General features: G+C 49.2%; 1 protein-coding gene across 1 annotated transcript; it reads left to right on the forward strand.

The window, feature by feature from the left end:
- Positions 1 to 28: 28 nt before the first annotated feature.
- LOC144249843 (ral guanine nucleotide dissociation stimulator-like) lies at positions 29 to 4,449 on the forward strand. Its single transcript, XM_077792039.1, has 5 exons — positions 29 to 52; positions 219 to 335; positions 1,310 to 1,424; positions 3,342 to 3,504; positions 4,446 to 4,449. The coding sequence occupies exons 2-5, from the start codon at positions 318 to 320 to the stop codon at positions 4,447 to 4,449; spliced, it is 300 nt and encodes a 99-aa protein (XP_077648165.1). The 5' UTR covers positions 29 to 52; positions 219 to 317.
- The last annotated feature ends 11,879 nt before the right edge of the window (positions 4,450 to 16,328 follow it).

A 16,328-nucleotide genomic window follows, 5' to 3' on the forward strand; every position in this document is an offset into this window, starting at 1 on the left:
GGGAGTACAATATTTCATCCTGAGGAAACGCCCCCAGGTCAAGGGAAAGGAGGTAAACACCTACCTTATTCAAGCTGTGCATGTGCTGCCATTCCACTCCGACCTGAGGAAATAAGAAGCCTCAGCACCTGGACATATTTGCTGGAAGCCCATAGAGCCAACTGACAGTCTGGGGTGGCTTTCTGTTTCTGGGTTTGCTGATGTTCCATCCCCCACAGTTCTCAGAATCAACCTGCAAGTCCTCCAGGCCGCTTTCCCACAAGCAGGTGGGAGACACCTGCTTAATTCGTGTCCACTTAGAAACACAAAGTCCAGAGATGGCCAAGAGTGTTCTGGTAAGCCTGGGAGCAGGGGTGTCCCGTGGTGCTTACACCTGGGTGGGGAGCAGACACTGGTCCAATACCATGGACTACTCATGCCCTCTTGAATTTGGAGCTTCTGGATGATCAGGAGGATAGATGGGAATCAAGAAGGGAGAGGTCAGTGTGAAGGGCTGGAGCTGAGATGAGCGAGTGCAGCAGCTTGTCCACTGCCATGTCTGAGGGAGTCTGTGTGTCAGGTGGCAGCATGCAGTCCAGAAGGGCAGGGACAGGTATGGGTGACAGATGAGAATAGGACAGGAACTAGGTTGCAGGTTCCCTTGTATGGGATGCTGACGTCTATGGAGGAGGACAGCAGTGTGAGGTTCTCCATGTTCCTTGAACAAGGAGCTGAGAGAGTCTCTCTGCAGAGTCAATATGGATGTGGAGCAAGCACACTAAATGTCCAGGTAACCCAATGACCACCCTTGCCGGATGAGGTGCCCTCCTACATCCCAGCCAGCACTGAGCCTCTGGAGGCCAGGAGCTCTCGTGGCTATCTTTCAGCACTCCTGTGTGTGGTCATGTTCCTGGGTCTGTTTTTGGCCCTGGCAATCCAGACCAAAGCCTCTAGGTTTTGTGCCTAGGCCATTCCCAATGCCGCCTGCATCCTCGGGCATACCTGGGATCTTGGAGGCTATTGTCCCATTCCTCCCAACTTGTGGGATGAGATTGCATCTGTATGCAGGTAGTGGGGTCCTTTCACTCCGAGAGGAGTGCAGCTCCACAAAGAGCAATGGCAGGCCCAGGAAGTCCTATGCACAAGGATTGGGCTAGTAGCCTGTGGGAAGAGCCCACACGATGAGCAGGAGGTCAGCCTCAGGTAGTAGGGTCATGGATGTTGCACTTGCATTTAGAGCGGAGGTGCCTCCAGGATGCCCCTGCCCACTGTCCTTGAGTAGTCACTTCAAGGCCCATTTCCTGAAGGCCTGTCTCCCATGCTGCTCCAGGTGACCTGCCAGGATAGGGCTCCTGTTGTCATCCGCAGCGCCCTGGACCTACACTTCCTTACTGAGGAGAATCCAGAGGATTATGAGCTGGGCCAAATCATCTCTCGCCGTCAGAGTAAGTGAGACAATCAGATAGCAGAGAGCAAGGGTCAGGATGTGGACTCAGGTCAACTCTTAGCAACAAAGAGTAGTCTCTGACCCCCAAGAACACTCCAACAGGTGTGTTGGGTTCGTGCACAAAGCCAACTGCACTTCTGCTGGTGGAAGGTCTTGAGGTCCAATAGTATACCCCAGTGGATATTGCGGCTCCCCACCAGGTGCCCTCCCCTGGACATGAACAGGCATCCAAAGCTGACATCTTTGAGGAGTGAGGAGGAAAGCCTCTCTCCAGGAGCAGTATGTTTTCATGGTCTGGGATAGGAGTGGTTTCAAAGGAACATGGGAATGCATGGGCTAAAGAGGGAACTGGCATTTTGTGGACTGAAGCAGTACTATTGAAAGCCTTCTGTGTGACCAAAAAACCACTGCCTGGGCAGAGCATTGCCAGGATTCTAGCAAGCAGTAACAGGATGAAATTGGGAAGAAAACACAGCCTGGGAGACAGCCTGAATCATCTGTTTTTGCATAAATTCCATGGTCTTACGCACCTGAGTCCACTAGGCAAGGAGTGATCACAATAGCCAGGTTGTGATCCCTAACTAAAGTCAGATGAGGGCTTCCTGAGCACTTAGCCACAGAGCTCATCTGATAATAATGCCAGCGCTTTTTTGTTGGTTGGTTGGTTGGTTTTTGTGAGCCAAACACCACAGCAGCCATTATCCCAGCCTATGTACCCTGAAGACCACCATCCCTATGAGTTCTAGGATCACTTGTCTCCTATCTTAACCTACTGTTAGGTTAGTAGAGTCTATGGAAGAGGAAGTCTGCCTGGGGCCTTGGTAGCCTAAGAAATTCATAGCAGAGATCTCCACATCCAACCCAGAAGGGATGGAGAACAGGCTCTAGGTTAGAGGAGGGCGACAGGAAACACATGTTCAGAGGAAGGAGAAGCGGCTGTTGTATTCCCCCACTCGGGGTCATGGCACCACTGGGCCATACACCATGTTGGAGGGAAGCAGTCCCTTTGCTGGTCTTTGGAACCATTGTTCTCAGTAGGGCAGTATTTGGAATGTGGCCTCCATTCTCAGAAGCCTGGTTCACATGGAGGCGGGCTCCACCAACGCAGAAGCATGGCTCTAACGTGGTATCCGTGCTGGTCAGCCTGTCCTCACTGTGGCCATACTTGAGGAAAATAACTCAGAGGAGGAATCCTAGGCCTTTTCTCTGGGTTTCATAGCTTTCTCTTTGGTTGTGCACTGAGGCTGTCCATAAAGCTCTAGTGTGTGGCAGTGGAGAGCTCCTCAGCCCTTGCCACAAAGGCATAGACTGGGAGAGAGAGAACGAGGCTGGCAGAGAGGGAGAGAGAGAAAGATGGAGAGGGAGGACCTCTACTTGGAGAATGAGGATTCAGTGGAGCCAACAGGAACAAGGTACTGTTGCCCAGGGCACAACCCTGTTTAGGTCTTCCTCCAACCATGCTCAACCTTTCTTCCAGTCCCTCCCACCCCCCAGTAGTGTATTCATCTTGAATGAGAATTTCATGTTGACATCAGAGCACTCACCATCCAATGCTTCCCTCCAAACCCACCTATGAAGATGGCTCACGTGGGGACTGAATCTTCGGCACAGGAGCCTTTTGTGGGAGATTTCAGATGCAAACCCTAGTGGTGTGCTTTGGCAGATGCAAGAGGACCTGAGATATTCTGGAGTCCAAAGCCTTTGGTAGGAACAGACATTAGGTCTGTTGAAGTGCTCTGCCTAGTTCTTCCTCAGGGAGGACTGTGGAGGCTGTCTTTGTTGGTATTGGTGCTGAATTGGAGAGCTCTCAGGTGTGTGGCTCTGGCCTTTTCTGGCACAGGCTCTCAGATGTTGGCGTGTCCTAGGGAGCACCTCCTGAGTGCCACCTTCTTTTTGTACACCCCTCTCTCCCCAGAGCTGAGGATTCCAGCAGAGGCCAACGTATTTTATGCCAAGAATCCTCACAAAAAATCCAACTTTGTGCTGAGGAAAAGGAGCCTCTCCCAAAAGAATGATGGGTGGATCCAGCCTCAACCTCCCTCTCGTCCTGGAAAGAAGGCTCCAGCACTCCTGAGGATGCTTGCAAAACCATTCTGCTGCTGTGTGCCTGGGCGGGGCTGAGGCAGCCCAGGAATATTTACATTGATTACTATTTTCTTCAAAGTTTGAATCTATAGTTTGCCATTGTCCTTGACCTTGTTTAGTAACACAGTTGTTACTCTATCCTGTATTTGTTGTTTCCATTAATATATTATTATTTTAAAATATATATGTTTTTGTTACCTGATCTACTGTGATGATTTGAGTATACTAAATGTAGCAGTGATTCCTAAAGGACACATCCAAACCAACAGGAAGGACTGTTTCATTCTATCAGCAAGAACTTTGGTTTTTAGGAGTTTGGCAGATGGCATTATCTGAGTCAGTTTTCCAATGGGGGCAATGAAGTATCAGCTATGATGGTACAAACACAAACAAAGACACACAAACACACACAAGAGCACACACACTCACTGAGAGATAGATAGACAGATGGAGTTGGTCTCTGCTGAAATACTTTGGAGACATGGTTCTGATTTCTCCCCTTTTGGAGGGAGTATTTTCAATTGCACAAGGTGTCTTGCAAATGAACCCATGTCTGAGGAAGACATGCATGTGTACTTCACATGCCACTTTTCACATAGCAGGAAGGTCATGTAATATTTTTCATGCAGCTGTCTTTTGACTGTGAACCATCCCATGAGGTCAGCTGTGGGATTTTCAACTTGTAGCATCACAATGGGGATCCACTCTTTGGATTTGGGGATATTCCCGATTTTCTTGATTCAGATTGGAATGATATATATATTAGTTTTTGATGAAAATTCTGCATTTGATGGTAATGAATGTCGTGCATCTAGGAATCTGTAGAGTGCAGACAATGAATGGATGCCTACTGTTGTCTGGACTGGTCTGAAAAGTCCTGTAGCATCTGAGCATGTGTGAGGGCTGTACAGGTCTTGCAAAAAGTCCAGGTCAGATGATCCTGCACAAAGCTGAACTCCTAGTGGTCTCCACAACAGTGTAAGGGCCAAGGAGAAACACACTTCCACACAGAAGTTGGGAAGCTACCTTATGAAGGTGATCATAGGTACGGGATTATTAATATATCCAGGTTGGCATCTATTATTTTTTTAGCTTTTGACTTTCGCAGCTGTGGGCATCTTGACAACCATCAACTCCCTGTAAGCACAGACAACTCTATAAGAACCTGAGGATAAATTTCCCTGTGCATGTCCCCTTGTGAAACTGCTTAAGCACCGCCTGGTTTACACACAGGTGGAATTTCTAGGTCAAAGTGTACATGTTTACTTCTTTGACTAAGCACTGCCAGGTGGCTCCTCTGCATAGCTCTACCTGTGGCCAGGATTGTATTATCTAGCTTTCTAACTTTTGCATGTTGAGTAGATACATAGTGGGAGCACACTGTTTTTGTTGGTATTTTTCTTGGTATCTATTCTGATGCTTTTCACTGGGGGATTTTTTCCTGTGAAAATGGGCTTCCTCTACTTGACCTTATTTTCTTCTTTTTAAAATTTTTTCAATGTGACTTTTTAATTTTAGTTTTATTAAAGACATTGCCCCTTGCTTGCATAGTCTATATCTAAAGCACTAGTCCTTGCTCCAAGGCCCAGCTTGCTCTCAGCTGCCCCAGGAGGGGAACAGTCTTTGGCGGTAGACAAGAGACACCCCTGCAGGGGGCACAAGTGCTTTGGCCCTCTGGTGTCTTGCCAGCAGTGCTTCCCATGCTCACAGAGGGTTTCAGACACTGAGTCAATGGTCCAGGTGGTCTTTTGTTCAGTCTGATCTCAAATTGAGCTCCTCTGAGAGGTCATATTGAAGTCCTTGTGTGTACCTGATCCATCATTTTAAACAATATTCCAAGTTCACTCTTTGTGTGTACGTGGGTTCTGGGGATTGAACCCAGGGCCTTGAGCCTGTGAGGCAAGTGACCTACCTGAGCTACACCCTCAGAGACCCCTGTAAAAGTATTTCCCCTTTGCCTCGGGGTCTAAGTTGCCAAGGCTGACCTCAAACGTTCCTCTTGCCTCAGCCTCCCTGGTGGCTGGCATGACAGGCATGCACCTGGGACTGTCACACTCGAGCCTGTGATGGGAACTCATGTGCATCTGTCCAGGGCTGAGCATGGTTAGGCAGAGCTGTGCTCCAGGCTCCCTGCAGGGCTGTGGAGGCTTCTGCTGCCCAGCAGCCCTGGTGCCATGGCCAGGGCTCCTCCCAGCCGAGGGCAGGCAGCTGCCCATTGCTGTAGGCTGACCTTATTTTCTTCTTATGGCACTCGTCCGTTCTCTGGAGTATGTTGTATGGTTTGTCCATTAGGAGTCTAACAGGTCCTCTAGAACCTTCAGACAATTAGTAAAATTCCTAAACAGTAAGTGAGCACGCGCAGAAATTGGGCTAATATTTTGGGAAGAACAATGTTGGATGATATATTCATGGCTTGAATATATCATCCAACATGAAGTTATATTTTATTACTTACAAAATAATAAAATAATGAAGCAATACCATGGGCTGAGCTAAAATAGATCCTTAGGATCTTAGGCATTCTGTAATAAATCTGTGTCACTTGAAGTATAGAGTTGATCGACTCTGAGTAATGAAACAGAAGTAAAGGTATCAAAGCAAATGATCATCTGTTTCCAATTTTCTGTGATTTGGTTCAAGTGGTAAAGTGGTGATATTTATTAATAATGGATCAAATAGGTTCATAATTGTTTTAGAGTACAATTAGATGCCTTCAAACTTTAGGCTACATGGGCACATTTGAGAACGGTTCCAGCCATTCTCTCATCCTTTGGGTCATTCCCCTCCTATGTCCTGTGAGACATTTTCTATGTGAGGCTTTAAGAAGAAGAAGAGAATATTCTGTAAAGAAAACCTTGTGATCTGTGCAGTATGAAGTTGAATGGATTCATTCAGAAATCAGAAATTCTATTGAAAGATATTTATTTGCATGAGCCAAATAAAACCTATTTTTAGGCATCCTGGTGAAGACAAGGTTTTATCTTTATGTCTCATTTTCTATGTTTTGTTGTTGTTGTTGTTAGAATGAAATTCATATGTTGCCAGACCATTCTATCAGATGTGTAACTAGATGCCATTTAAATTACCCACTTTTACATGGTAGACAGTTTTTAATGAACACTGCCTGTCTGCACCTTTTTTAAAAACAGGACTGGGATCAGAAGCCCAAATACCAATGGTTAGTTGGAACATATTTTTCATTTGGCCTATCTGTCAGTATTCCCTGAGGTCATCTGTGCAATCAGCTTCGTTACTCCTGCTCCCTCACTGGATTTCATAGAAACCATATGCTATGTATGAATCAGGGACACCAATCCCACAACATAGCATTCTTGGAATATCCAAAGTCCCACTTTTCACTTCGCCATGCCTGAGATCAGCAGTAATATTTATCAGCAAATGTGAGATTTTCAAAGATCCAATTCTATGTGCTCCTTTCTCATAGAGCCTTAGGCAGGGATATAGCATACATAAATATTAAGTAAAGTCCATAGTTTTTAAAATGTCATCCATTGAATAGTTGACACATGTCTGAGATACTTTTTATTTTGGAGGAGGTATTATTTAATAGGGAATTCCAACAGCTACCTAATAGTGAAATGAGAAGTCTTGCATCCATTTTATTTTGTTTCTGATGATTTTTATGAGTAAGGGTAAGATACTTCCTTGTTCTGATGCAGATGTTGCCCACTTTTGTGAATGGATGCGGGGTGTCACCTACTACTTGCATATCTGCATATTGGGCTTGACACTGCTATCGTACTTGGTAGTTGGCAAAAAGTCAATACTGAAGTTAAGCTCTTGTGTTCTAGCAGCAGAGCTGAAGATCCTTGATGTGCCACCTTCTGCAATCCATGCTGCTCTCTTCATGTTCCTTATTGACTTCCTGGTGATGAGCATCATGGTCTCCTGGTCTTGAGAATGGCCAAGCATTGCTCTGTGAATGTGGAAGATGGGCATGTGGAAGGCTCCAGGGAGGAGGGATCATTGAACATGTACTCTAATCCATGTGCCTGTTGAATGACCTGATTTTTATTTTTGGGTTTTAAGGGAGACACTGCCCTCAAACACTTCTGTGCAGCTGGGAATGCAGGCTTCTGCTTCACCTTGCAGGAAGCATTAACGAATCCTTTCCAGAAGACATGAGAAGAGAGAAGTGAGCCTCTGGTATCATGCAGGTTCCTTGCATTGCCCATGGGCTAGAAGAGAGAAGAGTTGCTTCATGAGATTTGATCCCCTTTTTCCTGAAAAGTTCCACACAGAGGTGAGTCCCCAGCATGTTTAGAAATCATTTCAGACACCTTTCTGGACGGAATTGAATCAGAGCCCCTGATGATGTGGAAGAGCTAAAGATGGGTTTGCTATGAATTTTCTATTTCATTCATCAGGGCCTGAGTCAAGTCAGTCATTGTGCTGTCAACACATGAGCTGCTGGTCAAATGTGAGGAAGTGGTCTTGCTTTATGAAAACACCACCCTGATTCAGTGAGCCAGAGGCAGCCTGCAGTCCCTGTTTTCCTGTAAAGGCAGATTGCTGTGGATGGCCTCTGGCCTCGTCATGCAGCCCTGCTCAGAGTAGGGGATTGAGGGACCAGGCAGATCCCTAGTTCCTTTTGACCTTTATTGCCATTGGGCCACCCCAGGATTCTTGGACTCTACCTGGTCTTCTGGCCTGGGTCAGGGGATGTGAGGTTTGGAATCCCCCTCTGTGGCAGGATCCCAAGCCCCCCCAGCCACTTGAGGACAGGCACAGCCTTCCCTAATTGTGTTAGAGTTGGAGACTTCTCCCACCCATCCTCATCCATGCTCATCCCACATTTTGTAGCTTGACACCTGAGGACCTTTATTCATTGACTTAGTTGTTAGTGATGATGGTTACTAAGACTAAGTGACTCTTTCAAGTCACATCACTTGCATGGTAGGGCTAGAGCATGGATCTTCCTAATTGATTTCATGGGACTCTCTCATGGAAACTGTGACTGCCTCCTAAACACACACTCTACATTTGGAGTGTCAAAATTCTTGGCACTGCCTCCTTGGCAAGTGTATCTTGTCTTCTACGTGGGAATTTCAAAAATATTTTCCTTTGGTTTGTGGAGGTCATGCAGAAGTGATTTCATTTGAAATAGCCCAAACAAGAAATACCAGTTGTCTTTTTCGCACATGGATGTGTGTAGTGAACATCCCTTTCTGTGTGCTTGCATGAGTTGCTCCTTTGAATTTGTTGAAGAATGGTTGGCTGGGGAGCAAGGTAACGAGAGATGGATATCAATGCTTGTCCAGTATTCTGAAGTGAAGAATGTATTGAGGATGTGAAGGCTTTTCTAGCCAGTTCCTATGGCTCAGTCAGGGATCAGTCAGAGGATTCTGTCTGGTAGGCTCTTTGGAACATATGTCAAAGTGGCCTGGTCTTACCCTGTCCAGGACTGAATGCTGAGCTTGAGTGGGAGCTACTTATCAGTTCAAGTACTTCCATGAGTCTGTCCTCTGTTCTCTTTGTTTGTTTTTTTTTTTTTTTCAGTTTTCAGTGGACATATCTTTATTTTATTTTATTTTATATGGTGCTGAGGATCGAACCCACTGACTCGCGCATGCCAGTCGAACACGTTACCACTTGAGCCACATCTCCAGCCCCCTCTGTTCTCTTTTTTCCGAGCAGTTTCTAACAGGAAAGGAGAACAAACATTGAAAGTACAGTGATTGATTATGTATACCAATGTTATTTGAATCAACTTTGTATAATTCAAAATTAACATTTTGCTAGTAAAATTTCATATGTTGAGGAAATAATGAAAATATTGGGGTTGGGGGATGAGGAAGGGCAAATCAAATATTTTTGAGCACCAAGACCTGTTTTTTTTTTTTTTTTTTTTTAACTTAAATCATAAACTGCCTGAGGACCACAGCAAGTAGATATTTCCAGAGACAGTGGGAAGGTAGTAGCACATGAGGAAGGGAAGAGCTCTCAGGATGGGAAGAGGGGGCCGCTTCAGGACTCACCGGGCAAGGCACGAGGCTGCTGGCCATGGTACATGCCTGGGCCCACTGAGTGGGGAAGATCCATGCTCTGTGTCCCTCCACCCTCCTCTGTAGCTTGTGTTGGCAGCAGATCAGGGAATTGGGGTCAGAAGTGCTCCCAGTAATATAGGCACCAGCCCCCAGAGTGTGTTCCTAGCCCTTTCCCCACCTGGCCTGACTTGGTGCTTGTGTTGATGCATGGCTGAAACCCTACAGTCATCAGAGTGTGTCTGCGGTCCAGATCCACCCTGCATGGCCAACATGCTCAGACCTTCGGCTGGGTCCTAGGCCTGCTACAACCAAACTCTGTCAACTGGGTGGCCAACAACAGAGGAAGGGCCTTCCCTCAAGCTCCAGGGGCTCAACACACAAGGTGTTGGGCGGTCTCACTGCCAAAACACCTCACAGGTTCCTAGGGGACTGTCCCCCCAACTCTCCCAGCCCTTGCCCACTCTCCTATTGCTGCCCACGATCTGTGGTTCCCATATGGGCATCCCGCCCTGGCTCCAACCTCACATAGCTGGTATCCCCAAGTCTCCCTGGTATCTGGGTCCAGACTCTCCTCTTCCTACAAGAATATCAGATATTGGATTTGGTCCCAGTTGATGCTGTGTTCCATCATGTGAGCTCTTAGCTTCATCACTGTGCAAAGACTCTTTTCCCACACAAGTTCGCACGACTTTTGGCTGGCTTAAGAATTTTCAGGCGACACTTTTCTAATGAGTACACTTTCCTTCCTTCCGATCTCCCCCCAGTGAGCATTCCTCGCACCCTTGTCCTAGTTCCTTTATGGCAGTTTCCCTCCTTATGGCTGAGAGGACCTAGTGACCCCTGGATTCACACGTTCTCCTTAATCACCAACACACTGCAGAATTCTCCAAAGGGCCATATATGCTCCTGGAAGTTGGTGTTGGAAATAGTTCTCCATCCATTAATCACTCCCTCACTCACTAATGTCCTTGTGTCCTTGAGAAAGGCTCTCCCTTTCCTGGTTTTCCTGAATAGAAATCCTCTTGCCTCTTGGGTGAATAGGGTTATGGGTTGTGCAGAGGGTGTTGGTCCACTGAGCATCTTAGAGACTGTCCTTTATGGAGCCTAATGATCCTCACTGGGGAATGAGGCCAGGGTCCTAACTGTGGTTAGTGTGAGGACACCCTGGGTTCAGAGAGGGAAAGAAGGACGAGGGAAACTCAGATGTCCCTTCATGGCCCCTGGAGTTAGAGGACTTACCCCTTTGCACCTGGGATCAGGAGACCTCATTTCCTCAAGGACACGCACACTCAGACGTTAATCTTGAGTGTGGGTTCCTTTCTGGGGTCCAGGGCTGTTGTTAGCCACCAGGAATGACAGTGCTCTCCATGCTGAGTGGAGCCATTTTTGCCAGGAAAGAGCCCGTGGTCACGCCTTGTGCAAAGCATCCCGCGCCAGGGGCTCCCATCCCTACATTCCTGTCCTGAAAGGAAACCACTCAGAGGCAAGGTGGGTCCAACCACCTCCCATGTGTTCACTCATCACTGTGTTCCAGCATCACCCCAGTTAACAGTCCTGATGGGATTGGATGTGGCTCAGAGTGTCACCCTCATGAGCTCTACCCTGCCACAGCTGCAGTTCTGCAGTGGGAGAAACTCAAAACCTCAAAACACATGCACATGAAAGAAAAGAGCAAGAGCCAGAGCCCAAACAGGCCAGGTGTGGCAAAGACAGCTGGAGTGCCTAGGTTGGGACTCAGAATCATGTCAGTGGGGTGGCATTGCTGCTGGCACCAGCATGATAACAGAGAGCCAGCCCTGCTCATTTTGGGGAGCAGTGTGTTGGGGAAGGCAGCAGAAATTGAGAGGCAGGATTGAGTTTGGCCCTAGGAGGAGGTTGGGTAAGAGGCCAGTGTGGGTTGGAGGGCCTGGGCAGATAGAGAGAGGCCAGGGCACACCCCAAAGCCTGGAGACTGCACTGGATGTCCAGGGTTGTGAAACACCCTCCCCTCTTACTCACAACTGAGAGCAAGGGGCATTGATGAGTTCAGTTTGTGTGCGGCTGCATCCAAGGTGGCTCGGCTAGGCACCTCTGTTTCCTTGACTCAGGAGGCTGGGAGTCCAGGCTCCACCGAGGCTCGGCTGGGAGGATCGGACTCTGAGTTTATGCCTGTGTTCCTGGTAGGATCCATGTTGGCTGAGCCTCAGTGTTTTTGTAATGAGAGGATGGGTGACCGTCATGTCTTTATCACAGGACACACTTGCTAAATGGATTTGTTTGCTCTGAGGAGGAAAGAGAGAGGGGGGAGTGGTGCTGGAGACAGGGATGCAGACAGGGGTCATGGACTTGGCATAACTCAGTCTTGGAGGTGATATCCCATCACCTGTACCCACTTCAATTCCCATGAATCCAGAGGCTGAGCCCCCTTGAGGTGAGGGGTGAACCGGTTCTGGGCAGCAGGATGGTGTGGTACCTCGGAGTCTCTGTGAGACCCCAACACTAGACACACTTGGCCCTTTTGAAATCTTAGGAGAAGCCTTGGGAAGTTGTATGGCAGAGGGGAGCAGCCTCTGCATCTCAGTCCCCTCCAACTTGCCATGGTGTAGAGAGGGAACTGCAGCCACGATGGGACGGACATTGGCCATGTCCCTGTGTGGGACACAGGCCTGATTGAGTTAGGGTGCATTCTTTGTCTCTCCCCTTCTTGTGATTGTCCCATCTGTACATTTGTGCTTTAGCCACCTGTGAGTCCCATCTCTGGTTTCAGAGAGAATAGAGGGTGTTAGGGGCCAATAGACACAATAAACCCTAGAGATTAGATGCTACCCTACTTTCCAGAAAAGACTGGGCACACCATGAGTTGCACAATGATGGGACCGGGGTCCAAAAGCTGCTGAGAGGGAAGGACTGGTTGTGAATGCATTTTTGAAGGCTCCAAGCTGGAACTCTAGTGGCACCAAGCAGGGCAGATGCTGGTGGGGATGTTTGGGTAGTTGTTGGTGAACACCTGCGCACCTGAGATGGGTAGGCATGGAGGAGAAATCAGCAGCCCATAGGGCTTTTGAAAGTGGTCTTATGTGAAAAGAGGCTCAGGTATGGGCACAGGAAATGACATCATTGCCTTGACAATGGATCAAACAGAACATGGAACCCTGGTATCCAGGCACCCACTTCACTGACCAAGCCATCCGAGCTCACTTGGTTGGAGCCACTGGAGGGAGAAGGATGTTCTCCTGTGGTTGCAGACAATGCCGAGCCTCAGGCTCCCAGGAATCTCAGGGGGGCCAACTAGCCCTTTTGTGGATACACTGGGTGAGGCTTCATCTTAGACGCCAGAGCCTCTGGCGATCTTCGCAGAGGAGCTCAAGAGTAACAGTGAGTAGCACAGGGCAGGTGAGCCCAGCAGGCCCTCTAGTCTGATCCCTGATGAATGGCCCAGGACTCCTATTCTGACTCTGTGTGTGTGTGTGTGTGTGTGTGTGTGTGTGTGTGTGTGTGTGTTTGTACTGATGGGAACTGTCCCATTGTGCTTTGACTCTAGTGTATTGGCACAAGTCATTTTTCTGTTTGTCACCATTTCCATTTTGAACCCACCATTCTTGGTCCCAACCCAGGGTGAAAATGATCAGAACACGGAGGAGCCCTTCAGGGTTCAGAGCCTTGAACCTTACAGGCAGGACCAGCTTAGGAATGAGCTCCTGCCTGTCATTTGTGGGAGGAACCTACAGTTCAGCAGCAACATGGGGTTAATCTCCTGGGATTTCATCCCCACCCAGCAGGTGCTGGATCTCTTGTTCCCAAGGTAAGCACCAGACCACCAAGCCCAAGTGTGTAGCCCCCTCATGCCTCTGTCTTGGGGCTGCCATGTGCCTCTCAGGGACCCAAAGGTTTGTGATACCTAATGAGATAGAGGACCACACTCATAGTGGAATGTCAGCCCCGAATGGTACGAGTCCTGGAGGTGCCTGCCACAGCCTTGCAAGGGCAGTGAACTTCCCCTCTCAGGCAGAGAAACCATCCTGACTCCAGCTGATCCACAGAGGTCCGTGGAGCAGTCCCCACACACTGGGCACCACAGCTCAATGGTGTGCACTGAGCTCATTCCCAGGTGGACTCAGTGAGGCCAGGTGGTCTTTCTGGTGTGATGTTGGCTTTGTGAAGAACGTAGATCTGTGCCAGAGGCGTCTCAAAACTCGGGCCTTGGGAAAAGCACTTTTGGGTTAATAAAGACATGTTAGTTTCCATAGTGGGACAGAGCGTCCTAGCTGGGACATAGCTGGACAGGGGCTTTGGACATGGCAGCTCCCACACCCAGAGATATGTGGGAATCAGCAGTTTGGGCTCATTCACTGGTGAACATGGAGAAAGCACCCACTGTGTGAAGACACGTTTCCAGTCACGTTTCATAATTCAGTGAAAAATGGGGTGCAAATGATTGCCATTGTGTCCCTTTTCATGGGGTCAGCCTAAACCGCAGGTGCCATGAGTACATATCCTCCATGTGACTGCATCCCTGACTCCATGAGGCATAACTGCACGTTGTCCTCTTCAGTGACTATGGTGGACCCTTGGACCAACTTCAACATGGAATGGGCTTGGGGTCAAGAGGGTGGGCTCCTGTTTCCAGAATAGGGACCTGCAAGGTGATTTGACTTGGGAAGGCTGAGGAAAGACTGCTCTCCCCAATTCAGTTTTCTGCCTGCAGTGTAAGGTGTGGGGCTTCAACAGTAGGAGGGGTAAGGCGGGGAGTTGTAGGTGGAGTCAGGGTCCTCTGGGGAAGGCCCTGGGATAATGGATCCCCCCACACCACACCTCCCTGTCCTCCCCCAGGGCCACAGAGATGTGGTCTGCACTCATGGGAAAAGAGAGGTCCACCGCTACTCAGGGGAACTCAGTGAGAGCTCACAGAGAATGAGGTAGCATTGCAGCCCACGCCAGGGGAGGAGGTGTCTCTTGAGCCCCGAGAAGAGTGGGCAGGAGGACAGACACTCCCAGAAGGTGCATTCCAGGTTGGAGAGCATGTAGCCAAGAGGAAGAAGAGTGTCAGGCCTGCCCAGAGGAGGGGAGAGCTGGTCAAACCATGGATCTAGCGCTCCTTCGTTGAAGGTTCTTTGCCTGTAGCGACCTGTCCTGACCCTGCCTGTACAGCCACTGTGTCTTGCCTGAGGTGGACTGGTGTGTTCAGAACCAGGGACGGTTCAGGAGGGTAGGGTCAGAGGTTTGCTCTGGAGGCCGTGGCGAAGGCAAGGCCAGGGTTTTGCTGACTCCACACCTGCCTCCCCACAGTGCCTCATCTTCCTTCCTGGGGACCTGGGTGAACTTCTACTCCGAGGCTTCCCATCAGCCTCCAGGCTCTCTGAGTCTGCAGCAGCTGCTGCCGTACATGTGGCTCCTCCTGAGTGGCTTTAACCTGGAGCACCAAGCACACCACCTGCTGGCCCAGGTTGAAGATGGCAGATCAAGCCAGGCAGAGCCTGAGAGCCAGGCGGACCGGGGTGAGTACCTAAGTACCTCAACACACCTCCAAACCATACCCCTCCAATTAGTGTAGCCCTGTATGAGTAGATGAGTCCACTGTCAAGGTGGAGGCACCCACCATCAAGTGCTTTTCCCCAAACCCACCTGTGATCATTGCTGCAGTGGGGAGAAAACCTTCAACACATGAGTCTTTGGGGACCAATCCAGATACAAAGTCTAGCTGTTTCTCTTTGATGGGTCCAACGTGAACTAAGAGGTACTGGGGTACAAGGGGCTATTTCCTTGAAATGTGTTCCTGTAGTGGACCTCCTGTGCATAGAGGGTCCTCAGGGATTAATCAGTGGGGAGTCTTTGGTGGAACAGAAGCTGGATTCGGGGGCTCTCAGGTCTGTGTGTGAGACCTGAGCTGGCAGAGGCTCTCAGTTGTGGGGGATGTTGGGTAGTGTATTCCTTGAGTGTCACCTACCACGCCTCTGCCCCTGCCTTTCCAGAGCTGAGGGTGCCTGCTGATGCGAAAGTATATCACGGCCTGATTGGAGGAGTGCATTATGACTTTCTTCTTCGAGAAACAGATGCCAGCAAGTCGTTGAAGGTCAAACCAAAGGAGGTAAACAGCCACCTTCTTCAGTCTTTACTCCTGGTGCCACTCCACATCCTCCAAGGGGACAAGAACCTCAGGTTCTGGATGGATGTTGTAGAATGCCCACAGAGCCAACTGCCAGGCTGGGTGGGGTGCAGTTGCTGGGCTTTGCTGATGTTGTCATCCCCCACAGTTCTTGGAACCTTCTGTGGCAGTGGCATCCAGGACCCCAGCAGCTGTGAGCAGCAGCTCTGCAGTGGCTGCAGGATCATTGCCCCAGGCCACCCAAAGCAATGAGTGCTGCATGAGAAAAGTCACCAGTAGCAGCTCCTCACTGCTTCACTCGAGCGAGCAGGTGGAAGACAGCCGCGTTGTTCACGTCCTCCTAGAGGGACAGAGCCTGAGGGAGACAAAGCGCATCCCGGTAAGCCCGACAGCAGGGCTGCCTCCTGGGTGTCCACACAGTGGAAGGCAGGAGACACAGCCAACCCCAGGGCTATGGTGGGAAATAAAGAAGAGAGAGGTCCGTCTTAAGGGCTTGACCTGAGGGAGAGCATCAGCATGCCCAGCTTCCGTGGTGAATGGGCCTGTGTATTGTGGGTTTTGCAGGCCAGAAGTGCAGACGGAAGTGCTGTGGACAGATGAAGGCAGAGATATGTCCAGGGTGCAGGCTGCAGTGCCTAGAACTTGGTATTCTCAATGAGTGAAGTTGGAGCAGAGGAGGTGGCAGTGACTTGTCACATGTGTAGGAGGGGATGTGTTCCTGGTGGCA

The sequence above is a fragment of the Urocitellus parryii genome, chromosome 12 (assembly GCF_045843805.1).
Source record: "Urocitellus parryii isolate mUroPar1 chromosome 12, mUroPar1.hap1, whole genome shotgun sequence".
Classification (NCBI taxonomy): Eukaryota; Metazoa; Chordata; class Mammalia; order Rodentia; family Sciuridae; genus Urocitellus; species Urocitellus parryii.

Bases quoted from the DNA above. Each gene is read 5' to 3' on its own strand.
- LOC144249843 (XM_077792039.1), top strand. The intron at 1,425-3,341 runs GTAAGTGAGACA...CTCTCTCCCCAG, and splicing joins AATCATCTCTCGCCGTCAGA to AGCTGAGGATTCCAGCAGAG.